Source organism: Hyla sarda, chromosome 4, assembly GCF_029499605.1.
Source record: "Hyla sarda isolate aHylSar1 chromosome 4, aHylSar1.hap1, whole genome shotgun sequence".
Classification (NCBI taxonomy): domain Eukaryota; kingdom Metazoa; phylum Chordata; class Amphibia; order Anura; family Hylidae; genus Hyla; species Hyla sarda.
In genome coordinates, this window is record NC_079192.1 from 40,407,396 (window position 1) to 40,421,739 (window position 14,344).

Consider the following 14,344-nt stretch of genomic DNA (forward strand, 5'->3'; position numbering starts at 1 on the left):
CCGGAAAGATGATCTTCATATTCACCCCCCCAAATTTTTGTCTTCACAGACCCAGAAGTGACCAAGAACAAAGAGGCCCGGTGAGGATCTGTAGTAACTCTTATAGAGTCCCCAATGCCACCAACCGCGCCATTGTTTCGTAGTCAACATAAACCTGTACAGCAGAGTTTAAAACTGTTAAGCACTGTTTTCAGACCAGGGTGCCTCCAGATTTTGCAAAACTACAACCCCCAGCATGCCCGGACAGCCGTTGGCTGTCCGGGCATGCTGGGGTTTGTAGTTTTGCATCACATCTGGAGGCACCCGGGTTGTAAAAAAACAGTATTGTAAAGATTAAAGTGGTACTCCGGCGCTAAGACATCTTATCCCCCTATCCAAAGGATAGGGGATAAGATGCCTGATCGCGGGGGTCCTGCCGCAGGGGACCCCCGTGATCTTCCACGCCGCACCTCGTTAGAATCAGTCCCCCGAGCATGTTCACTCCGGGTCTGATTACTGGCGATCACGAGGACGGAGCATAGTGACGTCACGGCTCCGCCCCCGTCTGACGTCACGCTCCGCCCCCTCAATGCAAGCCTATGGGGGGCGGAGCGTGAAGTCACACGGGGCGGAGCCGTGACGTCACTATGCTCCGTCCTCGTGGTCGAGATGGACTCAGCCTGAGAAGCTCCAGCGGTTCCGGAAGCCGCTAAAGGTGGGTGCTGCATGGTAGATCCTGAGGGTCCCCAGCAGCGGGACCCCGGTGATCTGACATCTTATCCCCTATTTGGATAGGGGATAAGATGTCTTAGTGCCGGAGTACCCCTTTAAGGCTGTGTTCACACCATGATAAATAAAAACTAAAAAGCGGCATAAAAAAAACATATAGATAGATAGATAATCTAATATTGTGTTCTATTAATGCCTTATGGAAAGCATCACAGTGCACACAGCCATTTTTAATACTCTGGAATTACGGATTTTTTCGTAATCTGTGACGGACGCTTTTCCATAGACTGTAATAGAACTCATGATCAGATTAAAAAAATAAAATAAAATATTTTTCCATTTTATTTTACATTGTGTGAACATTGTGTGGACTTAGGCATCTGCATAGTACTATATCTGGTATTTAAAGGGGTTCTCCACCATAAGGGGATTTTAGTACGTACCTGGCAGACAGTAATGGACATGCATAGGAAGGATTTGCGCTTGTCTTGGAGCTAAATGGCTATGCTGTGAGATTACCATAACACTGAGGCTAGCTTTTTGTGAACTGGTATTTCCTGTTTAAGTTTTCTTTTTTGCCTACAAATCCCACAATTCCATGTCCCTCCCTCCCACACATCAGCCACAAGTTTGAGCTCCGATTGTTATTATGGGACATAAGGGCGGTTCTTCTCTCAGCTTTAATAAATAAGGAATATGGGGGAGATTTATCAAAACCTGTCCAAAGGAAAAGTTGCTGAGTTGCCCATAGCAACCAATCAGATCGCTGCTTTCATTTTGCAGAAACCTTGTCAAAAATGAAAGAAGCAATCTGATTGGTTGCTAGGGGCAACTCAGCAACTTTTCCTCTGGACAGGTTTTGATAAATCTTCCCCTATGTGTCTACTGAGGAATTTTCCCTCTATATGATCCTGGGGTACACACTGATGTTCTGCCGTGACCCTATAACTGGCAGATCTGTGGTGCACACCCCATTAGTGATATCCACCTATGTTTTGGGTATGAAGTTATTGGTACTTACCTCTCACTGTTGTAGCAGTAATGTGTGTCCAGTAATGGTCTGTATTGGGCGTCTCCATTATCATCTTATTCTGTGATTTGTTAGGTAATAAACTGTTTTTGAATTCGGGACGGGCTCTGGGCTTCTCTCTGGCACCAGGACTTGGTTGCACCCGCAGCCTGTGCCCACCTATAGTTTTTCCTGGTGTATACACACTCCATACACAGTCGTGACTGAAAATTTAGAGACAAACACAAATTTTGGTTTTGGTTCTTTTAGTATACTGCTTCATTGATGTTCGATCTTATAGTCATTTATACATGGATATTTACAGTGTGGCCCCTTCTTCACCCTGTCATGCTGGATATCAGCTTCAGGGCCACATCCTGACTAGTGACACCCCATTCTTACCTCATCACTGCCCGGAGTTTAGCACAATTTGCTCCACCCACTTTTTGAGGATTGACCACAGGTTCTCAATGGGATTTGAGTTTCCTGGCCATGGACACAAGATGGAAATGTTTTGTTTACTGAGCCGCTTAGTTATCCCCTGGTGACCTGGTCTCCATCATGCTGGAAAAAGCCTTGTTCATCCCCAAACGGCTCCGGGATCGTTGGGAGAAGTTGCTCTTGGAGGATGTTTTTGCGATGTGTTTGCTGCATTGTCCGACCAAGATCAGGATTGTTAATATGCAAACGTACAGATACACATTCACTATATACATATACACATTCACTATATACATATACACATTCACTATATTCATATACACATTCACTATATACATATACACATTCACTATATACATATACACATTCACTACATACATATACACATTCACTATATACATATACATATTCACTATATACATATACACGTTCACTATATACATATACACATTCACTACATACATATACACATTCACTACATACATATACATATTCACTATATACATATACACATTCACTATATACATATACACATTCACTATATACATATACACATTCACTACATACATATACATATTCACTACATACATATACATATTCACTATATACATATACACATTCACTATATACAGATACACGTTCACTATATACATATACACATTCACTATATACATATACACATTCACTATATACAGATACACGTTCACTATATACAGATACACGTTCACTATATACAGATACACGTTCACTATATACAGATACACGTTCACTACATACATATACACGTTCACTATATACATATACACGTTCACTATATACATATACACATTCACTATATACATATACACATTCACTACATACAGATACACGTTCACTACATACATATACACATTCACTATATACATATACATATTCACTATATACACATTCACTACATACATATACACATTCACTACATACATATACACATTCACTACATACATATACACATTCACTATATACATATACACATTCACTATATACATATACACGTTCACTATATACATATACACGTTCACTATATACATATACACGTTCACTACATACATATACACGTTCATTACATACATATACACGTTCACTACATACATATACACGTTCACTACATACATATACACGTTCACTATATACATATACACGTTCACTATATACATATACACGTTCACTATATACATATACACATTCACTATATACACATACACATTCACTATATACACATACACATTCACTATATACACATACACATTCACTATATACACATACACATTCACTACATACATATACATATTCACTGCATACTTATTCATATTCACTATATACACATACACATTCACTATATACATATTCACTACATACACATTCACTACATACATATACACATTCACTACATACATATACACATTCACTATATACATATATACACGTTCACTACATACATATACACATTCACTACATACAGATACACGTTCACTACATACATATACACATTCACTACATATTAGTGCACACACATTTGTGCCATCCTTACTAATGTGCACACTCACCATATATATGATACATTGAACACAAACTCCTGCATTATTTCCTGCCCCTTCTTAAATCTGTTCAAGCCATTTGCAGACGGTTGTAAATCCATCCCATTACTGTCCATGAGATCCGCTGCACTGTCCACACTTTCCACAGCCGGAAGAATGACCATGCCCATCTTGTTTTCACTGTAGACCACATAGGGTTAAATCAGCAGCCAGCATGCCAATATCCGCTATGACCAGACCAGGGCTCTAGTCTTGCAGGAACGCATGGGAACAACGTTCCGGCACTTTTTCCACAGCAGGAACACTGTTCCTATTAGCAGCCCTTGAGTGGTAATCTTGGATGAGCTCCCACACTTTTCCCCCAGGACTTGACCCCTGGACCAGACCTGGATTTCGGTCACTAGAAGAACCTTACAATCGTGTGGTCTCCAGCAGCCAGCCGTGATCGTATAGTGGTTAGTACTCTGCGTTGTGGCCGCAGCAACCCCGGTTCGAATCCGGGTCACGGCATTTTTAGTTTTTATTTATATTTTTCCTTTGTCTATAATGTAAATAAAGCAGTAAAGGCTCGTTCTCATTGACGTCTGTCCCCGTTATTTCATCATCGTTCTTAAATCCGTTCAAGCTTTTTGCAAACGGTTGTAAATGGATCCCATTGATGTCAGTAGGATTGTTTTACAATCCTTTGTCATCCATTTGCACCCGTTTGGTTTCTATTCCTTTTTTCTGACAGGTAAAAAGACGGGGAATACAGTATTTTTTTTGTCAAAAAAAAAAAAACGGAAGAGAAGCGGATATAATAAATTTAATATCGAAGTTTATGGCAAACAGTTCATTTGCTCATTTGCATCCATTTTTTTCAATCCATTTTTGATCCATTATTACTGGTAAACATGCTCAGAAGAGGTGTGAGCAACCGGGAAATAACCAGACAAAAATAAAAACGGACAATAAGGGATACAAATGGGTTAAAAATTGATCCAAAAGTATGCCACTTATATAGCATCAGTTTGCATCCGTTTGTTAGTATGATCCGTTTAGTAGCAATGATGGGAGAATAGCGGGACCTTTGTATGGAAGATAAATTGTAATTTTCTTAAAGGGGTACTCCGGCCCCAAGACATCTTATCCCCTATCCAAAGGATAGGGGATAAGATGTCTGATCGCAGGGGTCCCGTCGCCCCTCCCATAGACTTGCATTGCGGGGGCAAGGCGTGACATCACACGGGGGCGAAGTCGCGATGTCACGATACTCCATCCCCGTGGTCGGGAGGCATAACACTGAGACCCTCCAGTGCTTCCTGCAGTGATTACAGGTGGGTGCTGCATGCTAGATTGCGGGGGTCCTTTGGATAGGGGATAAGATGTCTTGGGGCCGGAGTACCCCTTTAAGTATAAGTAAATTACCGTATTTTTCGCCGTATAAGACGCACTTTTTCTTCCCCAAAACTGGGGGGGAAAAGTCAGTGCGTTTTATATGGCGAATACACCCCTATCGCGGCGGTCCCTGCGGCCATCAATGGCCGGGACCCGCGGCTAATACAGGACATCACCGATCGCGGTGATGCCCTATATTAACCCTTCAGACGCGGCGATCAAAGCTGACTGCTGTATCTGAAGGGAAAGTGACACTAACCTGGCTGTTCAGTCGGGCTGTTCGGGACCGCCGCGATTTCACCGTGCCGGTCCTGAACAGCCCGACTGAATAGCCGGATTAGTGTTTACAGGACACCGGGGGGGGGGGACCTTACCTGCCTCCTCGGTGTCTTCTCCGTTCAGGGATCCCCTGTATGGCCGGCGCTCTCCTTCCTCGTCATCACGGCGTCGCGTACGTGCGTCGGCGTGCGTAACGACGTGATGGCGGCGACGGAGAGCGAGGATACCCGGCCGGCAGCAGAGACGTTCCAAGGCGACGGGGACACGGTGACAGCGATGGAGCGACATCCAGGGCAGCGGTGACGGGTCCGGAGCGGCAGGGACACGTGAGTATTACCTCCTATGCAGTGGTCTTCAATCTGCGGACCTCCAGATGTTGCAAACTACAAACCCCAGCATGCCCGGACAGCCAACGGCTGTCCGGGCATGCTCAGAGTTGTAGTTTTGCAACATCTGGAGGTCCACAGGTTGAAGACCACTATTGGGTTCAAAATCTTTATTTTTTTAGATTTTGCACCTATAAATTGGGTGCGTCTTATACGCCGGTGCGTCCTATGGGGCGAAAAATACGGTATGCTGGGCCACCCAGGACTAAACAGGTTTTTCCCCTCAGTGTTTTCTTTAGCCTGCTATCTAATCTGTTGCAGCAGAGTTCTATTGTTTTTAATGGGATTCTGCTGCATTGGGAAATTTCCTCAGCAGATGTTTCGGCCGGGACATTCTGATTCCGGTCTTTGCCGAAAGAAAGAACATGGAACATGATTGTTTTGGGGGAATCCCCTCAGAAATGTATTGCTCCCTGTGAAGAAGGCGCATTTCTGAGCAGTCTCAGCGCTGGCAGAACCTATTTTGGGAATGGCCACCGTGTTTTCCGGACATTTTGTGAAAATTTTGACCGTGTGAACATAGCCTTACAGTTCTTTGTGCTGAAACATTGGAGGCAACAAGTCCATTGGGGACAGAACACACGGGATGTGACAAGGTGTGAACCCAAGCAGTGTGGAAGGTCGCTGTCTTGTAATCTGTCTAATACTCTTAATCGATGCGGATCTGGAATATTTCTGAACTTGTCTCATCTGTTCTCTGTACAGGAAACAAGTTGTATTTTGGGATGACATTTAGCAGCATCTGCCTCTGTCACTCATGCGCCTAGAAAAAAAAAAAGTGTTTCTGCCCGGTCTCGAACCGGGGACCTTTCGCGTGTTAGGCGAACGTGATAACCACTACACTACAGAAACTGCCATGTGGTAAATGTTACATTCATGTGGACCGGGACAATGACTGAAATGGGCACTCTCAATAAAAAATTTTATCTTATGGTAAATAAAAAATCTTTCTAATGTACTTTGTCCAGCCTTAGCCAATCATAGCTCATCTCACACTGAATTGCTCGGGGCTGTGTGTAGCAAAGTGAGGGAAGTAAGGTCTCCCCTGTATTACTTCAGATGATGTCACGCCTGCTGGGGAACTCCCCTTCCCGGTCTGTGAATCTGACTGAGACTGAGCAGAAATTACAGAGCAATGGTAGAAAACTAAAAAATAATAAAAATAAAGGCAGGGGGTGGTTTATCATGATGGGGGCAGTGAACTGGGAGGATTATAACATTTACCAAGATCATGAGAAGTAATCTTTAAATTTATGCTTTAACAAACTAGCTGTGATGTTTCTTATAGACGTCAATAGATCTCGGTTTATTTTTCATAATCTGTAAATATCTAATTGTTATAATTATTGCACTAATTTATTTTCATCAAGTGAATGTTAAAAGTCTAAATTTTTCTCTGTAAATTATTCTTGTTTTACTCGCTTTCAGTAAACAGTAGAATGATGTGCTTTACCAAAAAACTCTCTTAGTCTCATCTGTCCAGAAGACATTTTACCTGAAGGATTTTGGCTTACTCAAGTTCACTTTGGCAAAATGTAGTCTTGGTTTTTTATGTCTCTGTGTCAGCAGTGGGGTCCTCCTGGGTCTCCTGCCATAACGTTTTGTTTCATTTTTAAATGTTTACGGATAGTTTGCGCTGACACTGATGCTCCCTGAGCCTGCAGGACAGCTTGAATATCTTGGGAATTTGTTTGGGGCTGCTTATTTACCATCCGGACTATCCTGCATTGACACCTTTCATCAATTTTTCTCTTCCGTCCACACCCAGGGAGATTGCAAACTTCTTGATAATGTTGCGCACTGTGGACAAAGGCAAATTTAGATCTCTGGAGATGGACTTGTAACCTTGAGATTGTTGATATTTTTCCACAATTTTGGTTCTCAAGTCCTCAGACAGTTCTCTTCTCCTCTTTCTGTTGCCCATGCTTAGTGTGGCACACACAGGCACACAATGCAAAAACTAAGTGAACTTCTCTCCTTTTTATCTGCTTTCATGTGTGATTTTTACATTGCCCACACCTGTTTCTGGCCCCAGGTGAGTTTACATACAAAGGGAATAAACATGTGTATAGCAAAACGTGTTACTGCAATCCTTTTCTGTGAGAAATACTTCTAGTAATCTTCTAATTTTCCAGAAAAATTCAGGGGTGGCAACATTTATGGCCATGACTGTGTATATATAAATATATACCTCTAAAGTTGCCATATCCAATGACCTGAGGAAGAGGGCAGATGCCCCTCGAAATGTGTCAGGTGTAACCCAATAAAAGCTCTGCTGTCTCTATCTATTCACAAGTGATTTCCGCTATTTCATTCACCCCGGCTGGCACCCCGATAAGTATCTACTTTTGTCCGGCAACCCATGGACTTCTGCTGGAAACTCCAACATTCCATATAATATAGTTAACACCACGAAAAGCTATTAGTGCGACTATTTACACCTCAGTGTTTCATGAGGAGACATGAGAGGAAAACAATTGTCCACAGAGACAGGAGTTTTGTCTTGACCTGTATTTTGTCCATAGAAGAAAACTACAGTCATTCTCTCCATTTATTGTCCATTTAAAGGTTAACACTACCAAATATTTTTCAATAATTGTCATTTCTGTAGGTTATGTTCACATGGTCGAATCTTTTTCCAGTTTCCTGCAGCGCAAAAGATCTGCAAGTGTGAACGTTCGCTTATAGAGGTTTTTCAGGGAAAAACAAACCACTGGTGGCCGTCCTATCATCTAGAGATGAGAATTAAGAATATTTAGGAATTTTATTAGCTATTCAAATTACCCTTTTGCAATCCCTTCAGGGGCAGAAGATGACACAAGTAGCTGCTACTTGGTAAGAAAGGAGATCAGAATGAAGTGACAGAAAATGCAAAGAAAGAATAAAAGTTGTTTCTGCCCGGTTTCGAACCGGGGACCTTTCGCGTGTGAGGCGAACGTGATAACCACTACACTACAGAAACTTCCTGCTTTCTGTTGGTGCCCGAATGTGTGTACTCGAGGGACAGAAGTAACTGCGGTTGGTAATCCCTATGAGGCTCTCTTTAACCACTTAGGGACCAAGGGTACTTAAGGACAAAGGGCTTTCCTATACGCCCGTGCGAATTCCAGTCCCCGCCGCTCACTGGGAGGGGGGTGGTGCGGACCGGGATGCCTGCTGAAATCATTCAGCAGGCACCCCGTGCAAACTCCTGGGGGGGGGGGTGTACTGAAACACGTACATATTGTCATGCGGTAATAACTAAATTATGAATTATGGTCATAAAAATTATTAATTATGAAAAATTATCAAAAATATCAAAATTATGACCTGGTGAATTGTAGACAAGGCTAATCAATACAAGTCACATCTGAGTCCAACTATTTCCTCAGATATCAACAAGTTCTTTTTATGACGGGATGACATTAACGCTTAAGGATGTAGTTTTGCAATATACACAGGTATTATAAAAGTATGCAGATTTATTGGTTATAAGATTATAAACATAAATGAGTAATGAACACAATGATATATGCAAATGAGAGATTCACACAATACATGTGAGTAGTAAGTAACTTGTTAAAATAAAACAAAAGCTCCTAGGGTAGGAATATCATATAAGAAAAAGGTTGCATATCACTCTATTCAGAGGAACCTCATGATATCAAGGTGGGCAATATCTAATCATAGACATATCAATATGAAATGCTAAATACACTCCCCTCCCCTGTTCTAACCACTACAAATCACATGACTCCAAGAATGGGGAAATCCATCTAAGATATAAACATGGAAGAACTATGATATACTTCTGCCCCATTCTGTAATATTTTCTATACATGATCTTGGTAAGACTATTAAGACAATTAGCAGAGATATATGATCTTGTTCTATATTTTAGGAGGAAGAACTTGAAACAAGTTTCTTGTGTGGGAAATATATTTATAACACTTAGCTTGGCGATTAGGAATTCTATCAATATCTAAGCAATTATTTAATTTAATAGATTATGAGTTTTGATTCTTCTGCAGGTAGAATGAAGTCTCACAATATCCTAAAACTATAATCTCGATATGGAGATAATAATTTTATTTAATTATTTTATTCGCCAATCTAAATGGTATAATCCCATCCACGTTATCCCAATTAGTCTTAATTAAATGGAATACCATTTTTGTGCCTCTTACCAAGTTTATGTAAGAACCTTCTTTCAGCTCTTAGGAACACTGAACGGTCCAGCTCATCGTCAGGGACAGCCATTGGTCTGGTACCGTGTGATCAGTCCGACTGCTGGGATCTCACATGGCTTTCATGGCTTCCATCTTGTGGACCTCTTTCCTTTGTCTTTGTGTGTTTTTTTCAGCCTACAGTCTATAGTTCAGATCAGATTCTCCAGTCTAGTTCAGTTCCCAGTCTCCAACATCTGGTTTACCAGACTTTTTAATTAGTTAGACACACCCTCCTAAATTGGAATTCCCCAATGAATGCAGGTTGGGCGTGTACATATGGTAATGACTGACATCACTATAATACCCAGAATGCCTTTCCTGTCAGTGTAATGTCACCTACCCATCCGCTAGGGGTTGCTATTGCATAATCAATTAGCATCATTACTATTAAGGGTTAAAGGACAACATTGGTATGACACTTAACCCCTATCCACAGAATAGGGGATAAGTGTTTGATTGCGGAGGGTCCGACTGCTGGGACCCCCCGCGATCTCCCTAATGGGGCGCCGCCATTAGCGCTCATGGTGAGCGCTAAGGCGCGTAGCGTTGACCTAGAGGTCGACGGTGACGTCCCGTCTCATCCCCGTCCCCATACAGTTCTATGGGGGAGACGGGGAGGCACAAACGCTGCCTCCCCGCCTCTCCCATAGAGATGTATGGAGGAGGCATGCCGGCTGCAACGTCAGGCTGCGCCTGGCACGCCCCCTGCACGGGACAGCCGCGGCCCCGTACAGGAGATAACAGGGGGTCCCAGCGGTCGGACCCCCCTCAATCAAACACTTATCCCCTATCCTGTGGATAGGGAATAAGTGTTAATCATGCTGCAGACGTCCTTTAACTGTCAATAATTGGTCTTAAACCAACATTCCACACTTGAAATATGGAGCACTAGATTATCAAACAGGGATTACTTTTGACATCTATAAGTAATCAAAGCCTGGATTCTCATAGACATAGAGTCTCCAATTAGACATCCTAAATGTATTAGAGAGATAAGAGTCATGGAAGTCTCTTCCCCACAGATGTGTGAATCTCTCTGTCTTGTCTTGGTAATTGATTGTTATTTACAATAACATTCACTGGCCCTATACAAAGACTCATTCTCAAAGTCTATACTTGAGAATCATATATAAGATGATATATACTGATGTCCTTTACAATACTAACTGTATATGACAATATCATATTTCATACGGATTACCTTATATATAGAAAGAACTAATGTTCATTTGGATGAGACATAGTTATTTCACAGTTCGTTATCTCACCCCCCTTTACTTGGTTGAATTTTAGTAGTGTCGTCTAGAGAGTGTAACCAGACCCCTTATCAGTCCCTTCTCTAAACACCATAAATACGCTAAGTAGACATCTCTACTCCCCGGCATTTATACAGAGAAGGACTTTAGAATTAATTTTGGTCTATTTCAGAACATACACAAAATGGCTGACATCATGCTATTATGCTATGAAACATATTAAAACATAGTGATTCATTTTTAGGGTGTACAAAAGCACGACAATACATACACATATTCACTACATGGATGCAAACATACATATACATATTCACTACATACATATACACATTCACTAAATACAAATACACGTTCACTACATACATATACATATTCACTACATACATGTACATATTCACTACATACATGTACATATTCACTACATGGATGCAAACATACATATACATATTCACTACATACATATACACGTTCACTATATACAAATACATGTTCAATATATACATATTCACTACAGACATATACACATGGACTACATGCCTGCATACCTATACACATTCACTACATATACACATTTATTGACTACATGGATGCACTCATACCTATACACGTTCACTACATGGATGCACTCATACCTATACACATTCACTACATACATATACACATTCACTACATATTAGTGCACACACATTTGTGCCATCCTTACTAATGTGCACACTCACCATATATATGATACATTAAACACAAACTCCTGCATTATTTCCTGCCCCTTCTTAAATCTGTTCAAGCCATTTGCAGACGGTTGTAAATCCATCCCATTGCTGTCAATGAGATCCGCTGCACTGTCCACACTTTCCACAGCCGGAAGAATGACCATGCCCATCTTGTTTTCACTGTAGACCACATAGGGTTAAATCAGCAGCCAGCATGCCAATATCCACTATGACCAGACCAGGGCACTAGTCTTGCAGGAACGCATGGGAACAACGTTCCCACACTTTTTCCACAGCAGGAACACTGTTCCTATTAGCAGCCCTTGAGTGGTAATCTTGGATGAGCTCCCACACTTTTCCCCCAGGATTTGACCCCTGGACCAGACCTGGATTTAGGTCGCTAGAAGAACCTTACAATCGTGTGGTCTCCAGCAGCCAGCCGTGATCGTATAGTGGTTAGTACTCTGCGTTGTGGCCGCAGCAACCCCGGTTCGAATCCGGGTCACGGCATTTTTACTTTTTATTTATAATTTTTCATTGGTCTAAAATGTAAATAAAGCAGTAAAGGCTCGTTCTCATTGACGTCTGTCCCTGTTATTTCATCATCGATCTTAAATCCGTTCAAGCTTTTTGCAAACGGTTGTAAATGGATCCCATTGATGTCTGTAGGATTGTTTTACATTCCTTTGTCATCCATTTGCACCCGTTTGGTTTCTATTCCTTTTTTCTGACAGGAAAAAGACGGGGAATACAGTATTTTTTTTTGTCAAAAACCCGAAAGAGAAGCGGATATAATAAATTTATTATTGAAGTCTATGGCAAACGGTTGAGACTGTAATGTCTTGCTCGTTTGCATCCATTTTTTCCAATCCATTTTGATCCATTATTACTTCTAAACCTGCTCAGAAGAGGTGTGAGCAACCGGGAAATAGCCAGACAAAAATAAAAACGGACGATAAGGGAAACAAATGGGTTAAAAACTGATGCAAAAGTATGCCACTTAAATAGCATCAGTTTGCATCCGTTTGTTAGTATGATCCATTTAGTAGCAATTTCATTTTGTAACTTTTGGGGGCTTCCGTTTCTACGCAGTGCATTTTTCGGTAAAAATGACACCTTATCATTATTCTGTAGGTCCATACGGTTAAAATGATACCCTACTTATATAGGTTTGATCTTGTCGTACTTCTGAATAACTACATGCACGAAAATGTATAAGTTTAAAATTGTCATCTTCTGACCACTATGCTATGAATAGCAGCCGGGACCCCGTTTTAAACCCCGGGCGCAGAGCATACGGGTACGCCCTGCGTCCTTAAGAGGTTAAAGGGGTACTCCGGCCCCAAGACATCTTATCCGATCGCAGGGGTCCCGCCGTCACGCCCCCTCCCATAGACTTGTATTGAGGGGGCGGGGCGTGATGTCACACGGGGGCGAAGTCGTGATGTCACGACACTCCGTCCCCGTGGTCAGGAGGCGTAACACTGATAACCTCCAGTGCTTCCTGCAGTGCTTACAGGTGGGTGCTGCATGCTACATTGCGGGGGTCCCCAGCGGCGAGACCCCCGCAATCAGACATCTTATCCCCTATCCTTTGGATTCTGTTGCAGCAGAGTTCTATTGTTTTCAAAGGGATTCTGCCGCATTGAAAAATTTCCTCAGCAGATGTTTCGGCCGGGACATTCTGATTCCGGTCTTTGCCGAAAGAAGGAACATGATTCTTTTGGTGGAATCCCCTCAGAAATGTATTGCTCCCTATGAAGAAGGCGCATTTCTGAGCAGTCCCAGCGCTGGCAGAACCTATTTTGGGAATGGCCACCGTGTTTTCCGGCCGGACATTTTGTGAAAATTTTGACCGTGTGAACATAGCCTTACAGTTCTTTGTGCTGAAACATTGGAGACAACAAGTCCATTGGGGACAGAACACACGGGATGTGACAAGGTGTGAACCCAAGCAGTGTGGAAGGTCGCTGTCTTGTAATCTGTCTAATACTCTTAATGCGGATCTGGAATATTTCTGAACTTGTCTCATCTGTTCTCTGTACAGGAGACAAGTTGTAATTTTGGGATGACATCTAGCAGCATCTGCCTCTGTCACTCATGCGCCTAGAAAAAAAAAAAGTGTTTCTGCCCGGTCTCGAACCGGGGACCTTTCGCGTGTTAGGCGAACGTGATAACCACTACACTACAGAAACTGCCATGTGGTGATTTACATTCATACGGACTGGGACAATGGCTGAAATGGGCACGCTCAATAAAAATAATTTTTGCTACTGTATTTATGGTAAATGAAAAAATATTTCTAATGTACTTTGTCCAGCCTTCATAGCTCATCTCACACTGAACTTTTCTGGGCTGTGTGTAGCAAAGTGAGGGAGGAAGTTCTCCCCTGTATG

General features: G+C 42.1%; 1 protein-coding gene and 5 non-coding genes across 8 annotated transcripts in view; 3 read left to right on the forward strand and 3 right to left on the reverse strand.

Annotated features, from left to right (window-relative positions):
• Positions 1 to 14,344, forward strand: part of CHCHD5 (coiled-coil-helix-coiled-coil-helix domain containing 5) — a 73,307-nt gene that overhangs the window by 15,151 nt on the left and 43,812 nt on the right. For 2 of the 3 annotated variants that reach the window (XM_056570636.1, XM_056570637.1), the window contains exon 5: positions 50 to 1,837. In XM_056570636.1, the coding sequence (XP_056426611.1) occupies positions 50 to 61 (12 nt within the window). In that variant the 3' untranslated portion in view covers positions 62 to 1,837. Of the gene's footprint in view, positions 1 to 49; positions 1,838 to 14,344 lie in introns of those variants that run through there. The other variant, XR_008892182.1, reaches the window with a different exon arrangement.
• On the forward strand, positions 4,171 to 4,242 carry TRNAH-GUG (transfer RNA histidin (anticodon GUG)). The gene has a single exon. It is a non-coding gene; the product is annotated as a tRNA-His (tRNA).
• Positions 6,554 to 6,626, reverse strand: TRNAV-AAC (transfer RNA valine (anticodon AAC)). The gene has a single exon. It is a non-coding gene; the product is annotated as a tRNA-Val (tRNA).
• On the reverse strand, positions 8,664 to 8,736 carry TRNAV-CAC (transfer RNA valine (anticodon CAC)). Its single transcript has one exon. It is a non-coding gene; the product is annotated as a tRNA-Val (tRNA).
• On the forward strand, positions 12,387 to 12,458 carry TRNAH-GUG (transfer RNA histidin (anticodon GUG)). The gene has a single exon. It is a non-coding gene; the product is annotated as a tRNA-His (tRNA).
• Positions 14,071 to 14,143, reverse strand: TRNAV-AAC (transfer RNA valine (anticodon AAC)). The gene has a single exon. It is a non-coding gene; the product is annotated as a tRNA-Val (tRNA).